Source organism: Nicotiana tabacum, chromosome 6 (genome assembly GCF_000715075.1).
Source record: "Nicotiana tabacum cultivar K326 chromosome 6, ASM71507v2, whole genome shotgun sequence".
Lineage (NCBI taxonomy): Eukaryota > Viridiplantae > Streptophyta > Magnoliopsida > Solanales > Solanaceae > Nicotiana > Nicotiana tabacum.
Genome location: NC_134085.1, coordinates 120049888 through 120066137, shown reverse-complemented (window position 1 = coordinate 120066137; position 16250 = coordinate 120049888). Strand labels below are relative to the sequence as shown.

General features: G+C 36.7%; 2 protein-coding genes across 3 annotated transcripts; both read left to right on the top strand.

Moving 5' to 3' along the window:
* The first annotated feature begins 5751 nt into the window (after nucleotides 1–5751).
* On the top strand, nucleotides 5752–9072 carry LOC107787662 (uncharacterized). Its single transcript, XM_075255806.1, has 7 exons — nucleotides 5752–6209; nucleotides 6285–6340; nucleotides 6391–6503; nucleotides 6576–6947; nucleotides 7606–7813; nucleotides 8020–8305; nucleotides 8538–9072. The coding sequence occupies exons 1-7, from the start codon at nucleotides 5752–5754 to the stop codon at nucleotides 9070–9072; spliced, it is 2028 nt and encodes a 675-aa protein (XP_075111907.1).
* A 1317-nt stretch (nucleotides 9073–10389) lies between these two features.
* On the top strand, nucleotides 10390–14958 carry LOC107787663 (65-kDa microtubule-associated protein 3-like). 2 transcript variants are annotated; one of them, XM_016609268.2, is made up of 13 exons: nucleotides 10390–10524; nucleotides 11008–11095; nucleotides 11185–11391; nucleotides 11523–11771; nucleotides 11879–12088; nucleotides 12170–12325; nucleotides 12433–12592; nucleotides 12694–12845; nucleotides 12925–13012; nucleotides 13539–13612; nucleotides 13716–13790; nucleotides 13887–14178; nucleotides 14313–14958. In XM_016609268.2, exons 2-13 carry the CDS (start codon nucleotides 11024–11026, stop codon nucleotides 14786–14788), a joined length of 2211 nt encoding a protein of 736 aa, XP_016464754.2. In that variant the 5' UTR covers nucleotides 10390–10524; nucleotides 11008–11023; the 3' UTR covers nucleotides 14789–14958. The 2 variants fall into 2 exon arrangements, with proteins under 2 accessions (XP_016464754.2, XP_016464753.2); XM_016609267.2 differs by having other exon boundaries at nucleotides 10998–11095.
* The last annotated feature ends 1292 nt before the right edge of the window (nucleotides 14959–16250 follow it).

Sequence of the window (16250 nt, the reverse complement as noted above, 5' to 3'; positions counted from 1 at the left end):
AATTTCTCAGGAATTTCATATAAAATGTGTAGATATAATAAACAATTTGGGGAAAGTCCATAATTTTATTAACAAAGATTTTGCGCAATCAGGGATGCGTTTGCGCACCCTGATTATATTTTTAAAAGCAAAATTCGGATCATGCGTACGCGCAATTTCGATCGATTATTTAATAAAAACGAATTTCTTTGGAAAATATTAAATTAATTTCATAAAACCCGAGATGTGCGGTTCACTATTTAAGAAAGACGAATATTCTTGATTCGACACAATTTCGAAAAATAATTGTTTTTTTTTAATAAATATATTATCAAGATCATCGTGTACACGTGCGCGGGACACAATTCCAAATTTTTTAAATTTATAACACGAATATACGTACGCGTAATTCGATTCAAAGAAAGGCTCTTAATCACAAGCAGTATAAATAAAAGCGGTAGTAAAAATCATGCAATAAGGACGCATTTAGTAAAAATCAAGATTATTAAGCCAATAATAAAAACAGTTGAGCGACCGTTCTAGAACCACGGAATCCGGAAATGCCTAACACCTTCTTCCGGATTAACAGAATTCCTTACTCAGGATTTCTGGTTCGCAGAATAATAAACAGAGTCATATTCTCCTCGATTCAGGGATTAAAAATTGGTGACTTGGGACGCCTTAAAATTCTCAGGTGGTGACTCTGAAACAGAAATAATTAAATAAATCCCGTTTCGACTGTCCTTCAATTGGAGAAAACTCCCCACGCGCCCCGCGGGCGCGGTAAAAAGGAGCTGCGACAACAATTGGTTACATGAATATTAGGGCCTATAGGCAGGATTTCTAATGATTTGCAATACGACTGAACATGAAATCTTATAGACATGATCTCTAAATGATTGAATGAAAGGAATGCAAAAGCCTATAGACATGATCTCTAGGTGATTGAATGAAAGGAATGCAAAAACTATAGACATGATTTCTAGGTGATTTATACGTTTAACCTATAGGCATGATATCTAAGTGATTAAACAACAATATTGATCATATAGGCATGGTATCTACCCTTTAACATATGCAAGTAAATATAAACCCCCTCCCATACCCTTTACTAATATTCCTCAAGTTCTTTTTACAAAAATATTACAGAACCAGAAGAAATGAAGGAAAATAATTAAAAATACATCACATCCTACATCCAGATCCGAGTAGCCTAATTCAATCTTAATATCCGATAACATGTGTTTCACCAAATCCGGATTCCAGATTCCAAGGCTTTCTCTTGTTCAGAGTGTTTCAAAGTTCCAGGGAGCCTCCAGGAGCCCCAGGCAATGCTTACACTCTGAAGAGTAATATTGTAACAGAATAGTGCAAGTGTGGAATTACCAGCCCTTAGGCATCCAAGTTCAGAGGGAACTCTAGAGTCCCTAAGCATGGCTTACCATAGGGAGGCGGAACTTAAAAAACTAAGAATGAGTGTAGAATTAGGTGATTAGAGGAAATCAAAGCAAAGGGTGGTCATACCCAGCCATGGGTAAGACTGGCACACCCCTAATCCTTTACTTGATTCAAGCAAATAAAAGAGCAGACTTTCAAAAGTCAGACAGGGGTCTGGGTGGTGATTAGGACACTACCAGACCCTAGTCAAGGCTCAACACATATAAGGGGTTAAGGGAATGGGATTGGTTTGAGTGAAAGGTTCAAGAGAACCTGGTCCTAAGTCAAGGGTAGCAATAGGCTGCTACCTTAACTTAAAACATACTCACATACAGGGGATTAAAGGGAAGGGGATCACATGAAAGCATTCATATAAACATCAAGAAAAGCATAACGGAACTTAAAGATGCAGGACCATGAGGCATGACAGACTAATGTATAGCCATTTAGTACCAGAAAACATGTAGTTGAGAGGTCATGTAGAAGGGAGAAGTAAACACATAGTTTTAGAGGACAATATTTAAATTGTGGAGACCTACCAGTTGTAAGTTCCAAACAACAGAATAAATAGAGCAGTGAAACAGCCAGAAATCCTTTAGCAAACACTTGAGCAAAGCAAAGAGATTCCAAAGTCTATAAAGAAAAAAGAGCAGGGTATTTATAGTTTAAAAACCAGGCAAGTAAGCAAGGCAAAGGATAATTTAGTATCAATTAGAATCAATCAGGAGAAGGGGATTCCTTTAATTAAGGAGTCCAAATTTGAACGGTAAAAGGGCAGAGTTTTATTTAAGGAAAGAAAATCAAGTAACACATTGGGCAATGAAGGGTAAATACATAAGGGAAGTTTAAAATACACGGTTAGGTAAATAAGGTAAGAAGTAAATCAACTAGTACATAGTAAATCAAGGAATCAAGGATTCAAAATCAATAATGAACCAAGTCAGAAAAAGGTCCAAATTAGACAAAGAAAGAATCAAACAAGCTCATATAATGGTAGTCTGAAATCAATCCCCAAAATTAGGATTATTTCGAGAGGGAAAGGTCTGACTATAAAGAGTGCATAGCTTTAAACATGTGAGGCTGGAATTAAACAAACAGAGTGGTCATGCAATTAAGAGTAGAAGAACATAGCTAGAAGAGAGTGTCAGATAGCATGAGACAAATCAGAAGGTCTTGCAAAGCTTAGCAAGAATCAGAGAACATGAGACGAACTTAGAAATTAGGGTTTTTGAAATTAAACTAGTTTAGACATAGGAAGCAAAACAATCGCACACAAGTGTTTTGAAAACCCCCAAAATCTAGGGTTTCCTCCATAGATTAAATGTAAAGACGAAAGCGTAGAAAATCAGGCAAAGTAAACTCAGAAAATCCAAGGAACATAAACATTTCATGGAATCATAATGAAAGAAAACACAGTAAAGGAAATCACTAGCAAACCCTAGGAGGAAATACAGTAAAAGAAAAATACATAGAAACCATAGTGAAAACACTTAGGAGTTACAGCAAAGCAAAATATGGTAAGAAATCACAGTAGAACAAGTAAAAATCAAGGAAACCCTAGGTTCGAGAAGACGGACAGTTTTGAAAGCAAAAACTTGAAATGATGTAAGAAATACTTTAAAAACCTCAGAAATAGCACGGATCTAAAGTAGATCTAGAGAGAAACAAGAAAACCTCGAAATGGCATAGGATTTCAGAGAAACCCTAGAAAATGAGAAAGGCCTGGAAAAGGTGCTGGTCCGAGTCGAGATGGACTCATAAGGCTAAGACACGCCGGAGATGAGCCGGAGATGGCCGGAGATGGACGGAGAACTTGAATGGACAAAGGTCCAAGTTCGATTCTTCGTGGCCAAGGCCATGGAACTTCAGTAATCAAGTGCGCGGAGCCTTAGGAGACTGGTGGGTGGTGAAACCACCATAGATTTAGGTCAGAAAATGGCCGGAGAAGGTGAAGGGAGCTCATCAGAGAGGCGAGGAGGTGGAAGGTTCCAGAGAGAGTGAGAAATAGAGAGATAGAGACGAGTGAGTGAATGAGAGGGGATTGGGGGGTCGTTAGGTTAAAAAAGGAAAGGGCAAATGGGGGTCGTTGATTAAAACAATCAACGGCCACGATTTTAAAATGGGATCCGGGCGGGTTCGTTTAATTGGGTCTGGATCGGGTAGAAATAAAATTGGGTTGGGAATTGGGGGGGTTAGAATTAGGCTGTAATTGAAATCAAAAAGAGGCTAAAATTGAAATAGCCATTTTACTCTTTTGAATTTATAAAAATAGTAAAAGATGTTAAAAATCAAATTAAAAATACTGGGTTGATAAACAATATGTAGGTATTAATTTAAAAATATTAGGATTGATTTTGTAATAAAAATTGCTATTAAATCTAGAAGTAGGCTAAAATTGCAATTTCGTGCAATTTTAGTTTAAAAATACTAAATGGATTTGTAAAATTATGCAAAAATCATGTAAATTATATTTTGCCGTAAATGTGAGAGTGAAATAAATTATTCACCAAAATGGCAAGTTTTGGGAATAATTAATGGATTTTATAGTGCACAATAGGCCATAAATTGGTCTTAAAAATTATTAAAAATGCCAAAAAAATTTGGGGTGCTCATATATGCACACATATGCTATTTTGAAAGTGTTTTGAGTATATAAAAAATATATAGGGAAAAATTGGGTATCAACAGAATATAGAGGTAAATGCATCGATAATATAAATATATTTTTCATATAGATAAAATTTAAATTTGTGTTATATGTTAGTTATTATTTTTATCAGATTATTAATATAATAGTGCTCAAATTGAAATAAAGGTCGATAGGGAGATAATTGCAAACATAAATGGTACATGGAATACCAAATTTGTCAATTTGATCGAAGGAAATGAAAAGAAAGTTAAGAAATTTGTTCTTTATTTACTTAGTTGGTTTGGCTAAAGAAATATACAAATGAAGTCGAGAGAGGAAAATTCTTATTTTGGATCCATATGAGAAAATTAAGAGAGAAAAACTTAAAAGTAGAAATCATTTCTCATAGGGACTTTATTAAAGATCTTATCGGGTATTTCAACATTAGATTGTATATTAGATTATATGTCTGATATAGTCAAAGATTGTAGGTAAAGAGGCGTGATCTTAGGGATACGCTCTTGACTTATGTATCTTCATTTGTGTATATATTTTGGGTGTAATCTATCTTTTGTATTATGAAGAGAAATACACTTACATCTTTCACATTGTATCAGAGCTACCATTAAGTAGCCTTTTTCCGGTGACTACTCCGGTAGCTTTTTTCGGCAGCCGCTATTCACTCGGCTTTTCCGGCCATCCAGTTTTCATTCCAGGTCCGCGAGTGTCGATCACTTTTTCCGGCTCCAGTAACCAAAGAAGTGTTCTAGTGAAATTAGTCATCCTTCTCGGAATATTTTTGCCTTTCTCCAACGAAGTTCTTGGATCTTTTTACCTTTTGAGTCAAATCACCTAGTAGGTAGGCCCCCATTCTCTAGATCTATAACCACCACCCTTTTCATCCATTTTTCATAGTCATTATAGTCAACTTTCAAATTGTTGTTGGGAAAGGGAATTAAAATTGGGGTTGAAAGAGAAAAGTAAAAATCTTGAGAGTGCTCTGGTGAGTCTTGGTTTGGTGGGTCACGTGAGGGGTAAGAAAGTTTTAGCTTCTGATAAGCTTTTCCCTGGCTAAAGTTTTTTTTTGTTGCAAGTCCCACTCTACTGTTTTTCCTTATAGGTGGTGGGTATTTTTCTGACAAGCCTTATTTTCCACAAAATCTTGAATTTTTCATTTTCTTATACAGTGCTCTTGCTTTGGTTCTTTGTCCCACGTTATTTACCCACTTACCTTTCTGAAACTAAAATTTCAAAATGGTAAGTGATTCTTCACCAACAGATGATATTAAACCATTTTTTACTTCAATTTCAAATCCTTCCTCTATTACAACTGTTAGATTACAAGGTAGTGATAATTACACACCATGGTCTTCTTAGGTTGAGATGTGGTTTATGAGACAGGGATATGAAGATCACTTAGTCAAAAGTGCTAGCGATATTAATATTGGTGAAAGAACTAAGTAGACTCGAATTGATGTACAATTGTGTAATCTTTTATGGAATTCTTTGGATCCTAAATTACTCAAACTATTCCAGTCTTGTAAAACTTGTTATAAGGTTTGGACTAAAGTTAAGGCTTTGTATACGAATGACGTACAATGTATATATAAATTTATCTCGGATCTAGTCCAACTATAGTAGGATAATCAAGATATGGCGAGTTATTTAGGACAAATAGATACTCTGAAGGATCAATTTGATTCCTTATGCCACTTTCTGCAAATATCACTACGCAAGAGCAGCAAAAAGATAAGTTCTTTATGGTTTTGGCATTGAAAGGTCCTAGATCTGATCTAAGCTCTGTAAGGGATCAAATCTTGTCGAGTCCCATAGTTCCTTCCCTTTTAGACGTATCTGCTCGGTTATTGTGTATCTATTCAGAAACAATTGATACTAATAAAGCTGAGACATCTGTGTTAGCTGTGCAAAATGAAGATCCACGGGGACAAAGTGTCTATCGGGAGAAAGGTAAAAGCTCTAGACCTTACTGCAACTATTGCAACAAGCCCAGCCATACTCGACAAACTTGTTGGAAACTGCATGGTCGACCAACACGTCCTAAAAATCACAGTACTGCTCATGTAGTTCAAACTCGTGAAGATATAGATGGTCAACAAGCCAATTCTATTACTTTGTCTGTAGCAGCTTTTAGTGATTATTTGCAGTATCAAGAGGCTAAACAACATTGAGTCTCATCAGACATATCACAAACTGGTAATTCCTTTACTTGTTTGACCAGGTCTTCACCCATTAGTCCATGGATATTGGATTCTGGTGCATCTGACCATATCTCTGGTAATCAGAATCTTTTCTCAAACTTTCTCATTCCTCAATATTCTCTACAGTAACTCTTGTTAATGGCTCACAAACTGAAGTAAAAAGAGTAGGGAAAGTGCAGCCTCTTCCCTCTATTTCTTTAAACTCAGTTTTATTTGCTCCTGAATGCCCATTCAATTTGGTTTCCATTAGCAAATTAACCAAAAATCTCAATTGTTCTGTCACTTTTTTTGCTAACTCAGTTGTTGTGTAGGACCGGAGTATGGGGAAGACGATTGGAACAAGATATGAGTCACAGGGACTATATTACTTGTCCAAATCACAACCTCATGTTGCCTTCACTTCCGCTGCCTCAGCTGATCTTCTCCACAACCGATTAGGTCACCCGAGTCTTGCAAAGCTTCAGAAGTTAATTCCTAGTCTTTTCACATTATCGTCTATTGAATGTGAATCTTGTCAACTTGGGAAACATACTCGCATTTCATTTCCTAAAAGAGTCAATAATAGGGCCATTTCTATGTTTGACATTGTTCACTCAGATATATGGGGTCCTAGTCGTGTTGTTTCAAATTTGAGGTTTCAATATTTTGTTACCTTTATTGATGACTTTTCTCATTGCACATGGGTATTTTTAATGAAAACTTATTCTAAATTATTTGCTATTTTTCAAAAAATTTGTGCGGAGATAAATAATCAATTTGGTGTTTCAGTAAAGGTATTACGTAGTGACAATACCAAGGAGTACTTATCATCTCCCTTTGATAATTTTATGTCGTCTCAAGGAATCACTCATCAAACTTCTTGTGCATACACTCCTCAACAAAATGGAGTCGCCGAACGTAAAAATCGGCATCTCATTGAAACAACACGTACCTTACTTATACACCATCATGTTCCTCTTCGTTTTTGGGGGAATGCTATTCTCACTGCTTGTTATCTAATTATAGAATGCCCTCGACTGTGTTGCAACATCAAAGTCCTCACTCCATTCTCTTTCCGGGTCAAAATCCTTATCATCTACCTTTGAGAGTGTTTGGATGTACTTGCTTTGTTCATGATCACAGTCCTGAAAATGACAAACTCCAACCAAAATCAATTAAGTGTGTCTTTCTAGGATACTCTCATTACAAGAAAGGTTACAAGTGCTACAATCCAAAAACAAATAAATATTTTACTACTCTAGATGTAACCTTTTTTGAGACATCTCCTTATTTTCCCCTAAACACTACAAGCAGAAATTTGATTCCTCAAGTATTGCCAGTACCTATCTTCCTATGTCATAGGTCAATCTTCCAAACAACCGTGAAGTCGTTCCTCCTCCCCTTCAAGTATACTCTCGTCGTACTCGTCTTCCTGCTCTTATTAATGATAAAACTACTCCTGATCTATACACGTTAGTAGCTCCTGATGACTCATCTCTTACCCCTTCGTCACCTGCTCCAGTCATGCCTTCATCAGATGCAGTAACTCCACCAATTGCCATACACAAAGGTATACGCATTACTCAAAGACCAGTAAGATATAACTGTTTAAGTTATCATCGACTATCCCCTTTATATTATAACTTTGTATCTACATTGTCTAATGTGCCTATACCAAAAACTGTTGACGAAGCATTAGAACATCCAAGGTGGAGAGGTGCTATGATTGAAGAAATGGCTGCTCTAGAAATCGATAACACTTGGGAATTGGTCCAGTTACCGGAGGGAAAATATACTGTTGGATATCGATGGATATACACAGTAAAGGAGGTTCAGATGGAACAGTTGAACGGCTAAAAGCTCACCTTGTTGCCAAAGGATATACCCAAATTTATGGCCTTGCCTATGGTGACACATTTTCTCTAGTTGCCAAGATTGCATCTGTCCGATTGCTTATCTACTTAGCAGCAATACATCATTGTCCACTTCATCAACTAGATATTAAGAATGCTTTCTTATATGGCGAGCTTGCTGAGGAAGTTTATATGGAGCAACCTCCTGGGTTCGTTGCTCAGGGGGGGTCAGACTTAGTATGTCGTCTAAAACTTTCATTGTATGGCCTCAAGCAATCTCCGAGAGCATGGTTGGCAGATTTAGCTCTATTATCCAAATATTTGGGATGTCTAGAAGTGAGGCAGATCACTTTGTTGTCTATCGACGTAATGGTCCAGAAAAGAACATTTATTTGGTCGTTTATGTTGATGACATTGTCATAACTGGAAATGATCATGAAGGAATATCTCAGCTAAAACAACATATGTTCAGTCACTTTCAAACCAAGGACTTGGGGAACTAAAGTATTTCTTGGGTATCGAGGTAGCACAATCTAAGACAGGCATTGCTATCTCACAAAGAAAATATGCTTTAGACATACTAAATGAGACATGTATGTTAAACTGCAAACCTGTTGACACTCCTATGGATCCAAACGTAAAACTCGTCCCTGGACAGGGGGAGCCACTTGAAGATCCTGGCAAATATCGAAGACTGGTTGGTAAACTAAATTATTTCACTATCACGCGACCAGATATTTCATTTGCGGTAAGTGTGGTTAGTCAATACCTCCAAGCTCCATGTAAAGATCATTGGGACGCAGTTATTCGCATCCTAAGATATATCAAAAGAGCTCCAGGGCAAGGACTGTTATATGAAGACAAAGGTCACACTGATATTATTGGATATTCTGATGTTGATTGGGTAGGTTCTCCATTAGATAAACGCTCTACTTTTGGGTACTGTGTCATGATTGGAGGAAATCTAATCTCTTGAAAAAGTAAAAAGCAAGATGTTGTTGCCAGATCTAGTGCAGAGGCAGAATATCGAGCTATGGCCCTTGGTACTTGCAAGCTTATTTGGTTGAAACAGCTCCTCCAAGAGTTCAAATGTGTTGAGTTCAAACAGATGAAGCTTATATGTGACAATCAAGTTGCCCTTCATATCGCCTCTAACCCAATTTTTCATGAAAGAACGAAACATATAGAGGTGGATTGTCATTTATTAGGCAAAAGATCGAGTCTGGATGCATTGTCACTAGCTTTGTCTGTTCAAATGACCAATTGGCAGATGTTCTTACTAAGTCCCTTAGAGGAGCTCGTATTGAATACATTTGCAGCAAGTTTGGAACATATGACATGTATGCTCCAGCTTGAGGGGGAGTGTTAAAGATCCTGTCAGAGTATTTCAACATTAGATTGTATGTTAGATTATATGTCTGATATAGTCAAAGATTGTAGGTAAAGAGGCGTGATCTTAGGGATACGCTCTTGACTTATGTGTCTTTCTTTGTGTATATATTTTGGGTGTAATCTATCTTTTGTATTATGAAGAGAAATACACTTACATCTTTCACATACTTCACCAAAATTTTCCTTTGTAAATTCGTTTCCTCCCTCCTTCCGCTCATTTGAATTCTTAACCAAATAACGTAAGAGAAATCCCAACTTTTTCTCATTATTCTTTTCTTGTCCTTTTCCCCCCTTGATACCAAGCACATGATGGCTTTTTTTCTAGTCCTTGTATAAGACACTAGTACATTTTACAAATGGGACGTACAATTTGGTCTTTGAATTGCTCTAATCAATTCAAAATTTATTTCATTAAAAAACTCAATGTAGCGTTGTTATAATCGTTATTCGAATATGTTATTTTCATACCAAGGACAAATGAAAAGTACCATAAACAACTAGAGAGAATAACCATTAGAAAAGCGAATAAATAATTCAACCAATGATAATTAATCCTAGTTTTCTTAAATTTTCGTCCTCCCTAGCATTTGGCGATCCCCTCAATCTTCATATCCTAAAATCAGTAATACCCTATCCTTCACGTTTTTAATACCCTGTTTACTTTTATAATTTACCCTTCTTTGGCACAAATTAGCATGCGTGGACTAATTTCACTTGCCACAGTGTAACTATAAAACTCAAATTTGAGGACTGAATATCCTTTTTCGCCAGATTGAGGACTATTAAATTGAAACGTCGGAAAATCTAGGGACGAAACTGAACTAACGGTCGAACGTTACTGAACCTTTTGCAGAATATGACACATTATTATACCATAGATCCGCTTATCTTCAACGGTCGAATTTTTCATATTTTAACGGCTACTTTTCCCATTCTCTCTCTTAGCTACATTTGATTTGAATCAAAAAAAAATCAACATCCTTTAGTCAGCTTTTCATCTTTCGATTCCAAATCGCAACGCCACTGTTTGTTTGAGGTAGGTTCCTTCATCTACCATGAATTTCCAACAACTTTTCTCTTTCTCCAATTAATTTATAGGGAAAGTACGTAAATCGACGCCTAAAGCATGTTTTTTTCTTCTTTTTTTTTTCTTTTTTTTCTTTTTATAAATGTTTCCCTCAGGGATATTGAGGCGTAGCTGTAGCTTTAGTTGTATATATTAGATTGGTATTTCAAAGGGATTTATTAATTGAACTGGTTAATATCTTTCTTTATGTTGGTTTTAGCATATAGATTTAGGGTTTATTAAAGGGATTTATCCTGGTTAATTATTTTGAAGTTCTCTAGCAGAGAATTGGTTATCGAGCAGTAATAAGGATTATTAAGATTTACTTCAATTACTGACATCGGTGTTTGTGTTAAATTGTTACTGTTGCTTTTCAGTGAAATTGCTCTCGTGGTGTTTGTTTTTATGCTACACTGATCTAATAAAGATTTAATCTCTGTTAGACTGTTACAGATCCATTATTTATAAGATGCCAGCTACTCAAAGTGATACAATTCAGCAAATGGAAACTACATGTGGATCACTGTTATATGAACTGCAGGTACTTATCATGAATTTGCCACAACATCATCCTTTCTTGATGTAAATCTTAAAGTTCTAACATTTGTCCTTTTTCTCCTCTCTTTATAGATAATATGGGATGAAGTTGGGGAACCTGATACTGAAAGAGACAAATTGTTGTATGAGCTCGAACGAGAATGTCTAGAAGTATATAGAAGAAAAGTGGACCAAGCAAACAAGAGTAGAGCTCAATTAAGGCAGGCAATTGCTGATTCCGAAGCAGAGCTTGCAACTATCTGTTCGGCAATGGGCGAGAGACCGGTGCATATTAGGCAGGTCAGAAGATGATAATTTTAGACAATAGTTGTAATTGTGTATCCTGTTCATGTTGACTTAGAACTAGATTTACATGTTAATTTAGTTTCACAAGATCATTAATGGATTTTTACAATGAATCTTGTGTTCAGTCTGATCAGAACTTAGGTGGTCTGAAGGCAGAACTTAGAACCATTCTTCCAGAATTGGACGAGATGCGCAAGAGGAAATCTGATAGAAAGAATCAATTCATTGAAGTTATAGAGCAGATACAGAAGATGAGGGATGAAATTTTTATGCCCACTGGTTGTACTACTAGTGTGGTAGTAGATGAAAGTGATTTATCATTAAGAAAGCTAGAAGAATTACATGCAGAGCTACAGGCACTTCAAAAAGAGAAGGTCAATATTCTGCAGCACCCTAATCAGCTGTTCAAAATCCCCACAACCCCCAAATGAAAGTAAGAACTTATTATCTTGACTGATTTTTATTATCCTTTTTGCGGCAGAGTGAACGCTTAAAACAGGTTTTGGACCACCTAAGTGCTTTGAACTCACTATGCCTGGTTCTTGGTATGGATTTCAAGCATACTGTCAATGAGGTTCATCCAAGTCTAGGGGAATCTGAAGGAACAAAGAATATAAGTAATGATACCATCCAACATTTAGCTGCTGCAATAGGAAGACTACGAGAGGTTAAGTTGCAAAGGATGCAAAGGGTAAGCAGATGATTAAATTGTTTTGAAGTTACTGTTTTTTTCTTCAGTATGTAGACGTTGTTGACCTTCTGATTGTTGCAGCTACAAGATCTTGCATCTTCCATGCTGGAACTATGGAATTTGATGGACACACCAATTGAAGAGCAACAGACGTTTCAAAATGTTACTTGTAAGATAGCTGCCTCAGAACATGAGATAACAGAGCCAAATATACTGTCGGTGGAATTCATTAATTATGTAAGTTATAGTAACTGTCGAATTAGATGATTTATTTGTCCTCATCCACGGCGAAACCATTCCTTTGCCTACTGAGAGTGAACTAAACTTGATATTTTACTATCAAGGTTGAGGGAGAAGTGTCCCGCTTGGAAGAGTTGAAAGCAAGCAAAATGAAAGAGCTTGTTTTAAAGAAGAGGTCTGAGCTAGAAGAGTTCTGCAGAAGAACTCACTTGGTTGCTGATTCAGATAATGCGATGGATGTAGCTATTGAAGCTATTGAATCTGGTATTTATCCTGTGGTCAAGAAAGAAGACCTAGTCTAACACCTATGGCCTTTTTATGTGATTGATGTAAAGATCCTTTGCCTTTTTCTTTCTCTTTAAAAGGAGCTGTTGATGCTGCTTCTATCCTTGAGCAAATTGAGCTCCAAATAGCTCAAGTTAAAGAGGAAGCTTTCAGCAGAAAAGAAATATTAGAGAAAGTGGAGAAATGGATAGCTGCATGCGAGGAGGAGTGTTGGCTTGAAGAGTATAACAGGGTTAGTTCGCTTTTGACTTGCAATGACATGTATAAGTGTATGCATTATTACTTAACCATCTCCTTTAATTCCTGCCTAGGATGACAATCGCTACAATGCTGGACGAGGTGCCCACCTTACTCTAAAGCGTGCTGAGAAAGCTCGTGCTTTGGTCAATAAGCTTCCAGGTATAAGTTACTTCTTGATTGTCTGCAATCCCTTTTGTTTCAAGAGCCTCATTTTAATCTGAAGTTGCTATTTTCTCATAGATGATCCAGTGAAGATATTTCGTGTTTAGAAAAGATAAAGTTAGAATTGTTATCCCTTAACTTACTGTTATTGATAAGCTTCCAGGTGTAAGTTACTTCTTGACTGTTTGTATTCCCTATTGTTTGGGGAGCATCATTTCTATCTGAACTTCTTATGTTCTCTACCTCATTTTAATCTGAAGTTGCTATTTTCTCATAGATGATCCAGTGATGATATTTCGTGTTTAGAAAAGATAAAGTTAGAATTGTTATGCCTTAACTTACTGTTATTGATAAGCTTCCAGGTGTAAGTTACTTCTTGACTGTTTGTGTATTCCCTATTGTTTGGGGAGCATCATTTCTATCTAAACTTCTTATGTTCTCTATCATAGATCTGGTGATGAAATTTCAGACTTGAGAATTACTTCCTGATAATGACCTCTGAACTTCTAATGTTGTTGAACAGCAATGGTCGATGCTTTGGCATCAAAAACAAAAGCATGGGAAAATGAGAGAGGAGTAGAATTCATGTATGACGGGGTATGTACTCTCCACTTTTGCCTTCTAAATTAAGTTAGCTTTCTGGTATAAGTTGCAGAGACTTGAGCAATGTTCCTCAAGTTTTTGATTTATTTCCTGCTAGATCCGTCTTCTCGCTATGCTTGAAGAGTATAACATCTTACGGCAAGAAATGGAGCAAGAACGTAAAAGAGAACGAGTACGAACTCTCAATTGGCTTTTTGTTGATCCTAAATGTTTGCTTAATCATTAAGAGTCATTAATAAAACCTCCACCAAATATTATCTTATCTCAGGACCAGAAGAAACTTCAAGGACAGTTAATGGCAGAACATGAGGCTATCTATGGCTCAAAGCCCAGTCCTATGAAGAACCAAAGTGCAAAAAAGGGTCGTAGAATGTCCTGCAGTGGTGCAACCAATAGAAGGCTTTCTGTTGGAGGAACAATGCTCCAAACTCCGAAGCCTGAACTGCTTCATTCGACCAAGGTTACTCCAAACACACATCAAGCAAAGAAATCTGATCTCTTTCATCAAAAAGATCAATTTAATCATTCCATCAATGATGGATTGACAGCTTTATCAGGAGGTAATCAATCTTCTTACATTTCTAATCTCCTAGATAACCCGAGAAAAGTATGACGTTCTTGGACTGTCCTGATATATGTTCTTTTTGTGAGATGTATATTTCTCAATCTAATATGTTACACTTTCTTTGTGTAGGGAGAAAAACTTTGGATCTTGCTGGACTTCCTTCAAAAAAGCAGTCCATAAATGGTTGTGAAATAGAGAAAACTATGACACGGAAACCTTTTTCACCCATTTCTTCCACTGATTCATCCAAGTCCAATGCAACTAACATGTTGGAAGATATGAATAGAAAGCATAATGAAATGGCAACTAAGACGACGCTTCCTAGTAGCCATATCCCATTTTCTACTCCAGTTAAGACACTTTATACCACAGAAGAAGAGAACAGAACTCCTATAGCAATGCCACCAATTCCTGTGCCTTCTACTCCATCAACTATGTCTGCACCTATGCAGACAGCTATAACCCCGGCTCATAATGTTGTTGTTCCTTACAATTATTCCAAGCCTGTTGAGGAGATTCCTGAAGAGATTGAGTATTCATTTGAGGAGAGGAGGGCTGGATTTGTTCTTCCAAGAACACAGCTGAAGACTGTATCACTGGTTTGACACCAACCAGAATTCATTATCAACTAATGCTTTTAATTATTGTTTGGTAGTTAGTAGTCAATTCATATTGACTTCTTTAACGTGTACATAGTCTTACGAATATTGGACATGCACTATTGGATTTTATAATATCTTTCTCCCTGATAAGCAGTGGAAGCTTCTCTTTCAAATTGGGAGTCTCACTGGATCTATTGTTGTGTGCAGCTTACTGAGAAGCCAATATGTCCCTCATAGTTGGTTTTCCTGGTCCCAGAATATGTTCTTTTCCTGTTGAACCTAATGAGTAATGTCCCTCATAGTTGGTTTCTCAAAATCAATCAAACGTATGTGTTGCGGAAGCCGAATATATAGAGAGTGATTAAATCACAATTTTTTTTTGAGGCAAGATTAAATCACAACTACTATATCTAAAGGTAGCTAATAAAAGGAGACAATCAACTCAAATTTTATTTCACTCCAAAAATACCAGTGAAATACTACAAGAGAGAAAAAAGATTCAAAAAAGAATCTTGACAAATTCAACAAATCTCCACATTGGCAAGATTCCACATTTTCAATTTTCTCTTACTGATAAATTTTGATTGTGTCTTCAACTTCAATCTTTAAAGTTCAACAATATTGATCAAGTTCAAACAATGTTGAAACTTGATCGCAGTCACTACTTTTGTTAGCATATCGGCAGGGTTGTCTGTAGTCCGAATTTTTTGCACCATGACTCCACCTTCTTCTATAATATCTCCTACAAAGGGATATCGAACATCAATGTGCTTCGTCCTTGCATGATAAACTTGGTTCTTTGCTAATTGGATAGCACTCTGACTATCACAAAATAGTGTGATGTTTTCTTGACCAATACCAAGCTCTCTAAGCAACCCTTGAAGCCAAATTGCCTCTTTTACAGCCTCTGTAATAGCCATGTACTCTGTCTCTGTTGTAGACAAAGCAACTGTTGACTGCAAAGTAGACTTCCAACTAACTGGTGCCTTTTGCAAAAGTAAACACATAATCAGTAGTTGATCTTCGTTTGTCCAGATCACCCGCACAATCCGAGTCACAATATCCAACCAGACACTGACTATCTTCCTGCTCAAAAATCAATCCAACATCTACAGTATTATGAATATACCGTAGAATCCATTTCACAGCTTGCCAATGCTCCTTTCCTGGATCATGCATATACCTGCTTACAACTCCGATAGCATGTGAAATATCAGGTCTTGTGCAAACCTTTGCTTACATCAAGCTACCAACGGCATTTGCATATGGCACTCTTGACATATATTCTTGTTCAGCTTCATTCTTTGGCGACATAGTAGCACTAAGCTTAAAGTGAGGAGCAAGTGGAGTGCTAACCGACTTCGTGTTATCATTCATGCCAAATCAATCGATTACTCTCTTCAAGTATTTTTTCTGAGATAGATAGAGTTTCTTTGAATGTATATCTCTTTTTATCTCCATGCCA

Coding starts and splice junctions, on each gene's coding strand:
- LOC107787663 (XM_016609268.2), top strand. CDS start 11,024: ATGCCAGCTACTCAAAGTGATACAATTCAGCAAATGGAAACTACATGT. Junction 11,392..11,522: donor GACCGGTGCATATTAGGCAG/GTCAGAAGATGA, acceptor TCTTGTGTTCAG/TCTGATCAGAACTTAGGTGG. Junction 12,326..12,432: donor CGGTGGAATTCATTAATTAT/GTAAGTTATAGT, acceptor TTTACTATCAAG/GTTGAGGGAGAAGTGTCCCG.
- LOC107787662 (XM_075255806.1), top strand. CDS start 5,752: ATGCCACTTTCTGCAAATATCACTACGCAAGAGCAGCAAAAAGATAAG. Junction 6,341..6,390: donor TGCATCTGACCATATCTCTG/GTAATCAGAATC, acceptor TATTCTCTACAG/TAACTCTTGTTAATGGCTCA. Junction 7,814..8,019: donor ACCAATTGCCATACACAAAG/GTATACGCATTA, acceptor GAATTGGTCCAG/TTACCGGAGGGAAAATATAC.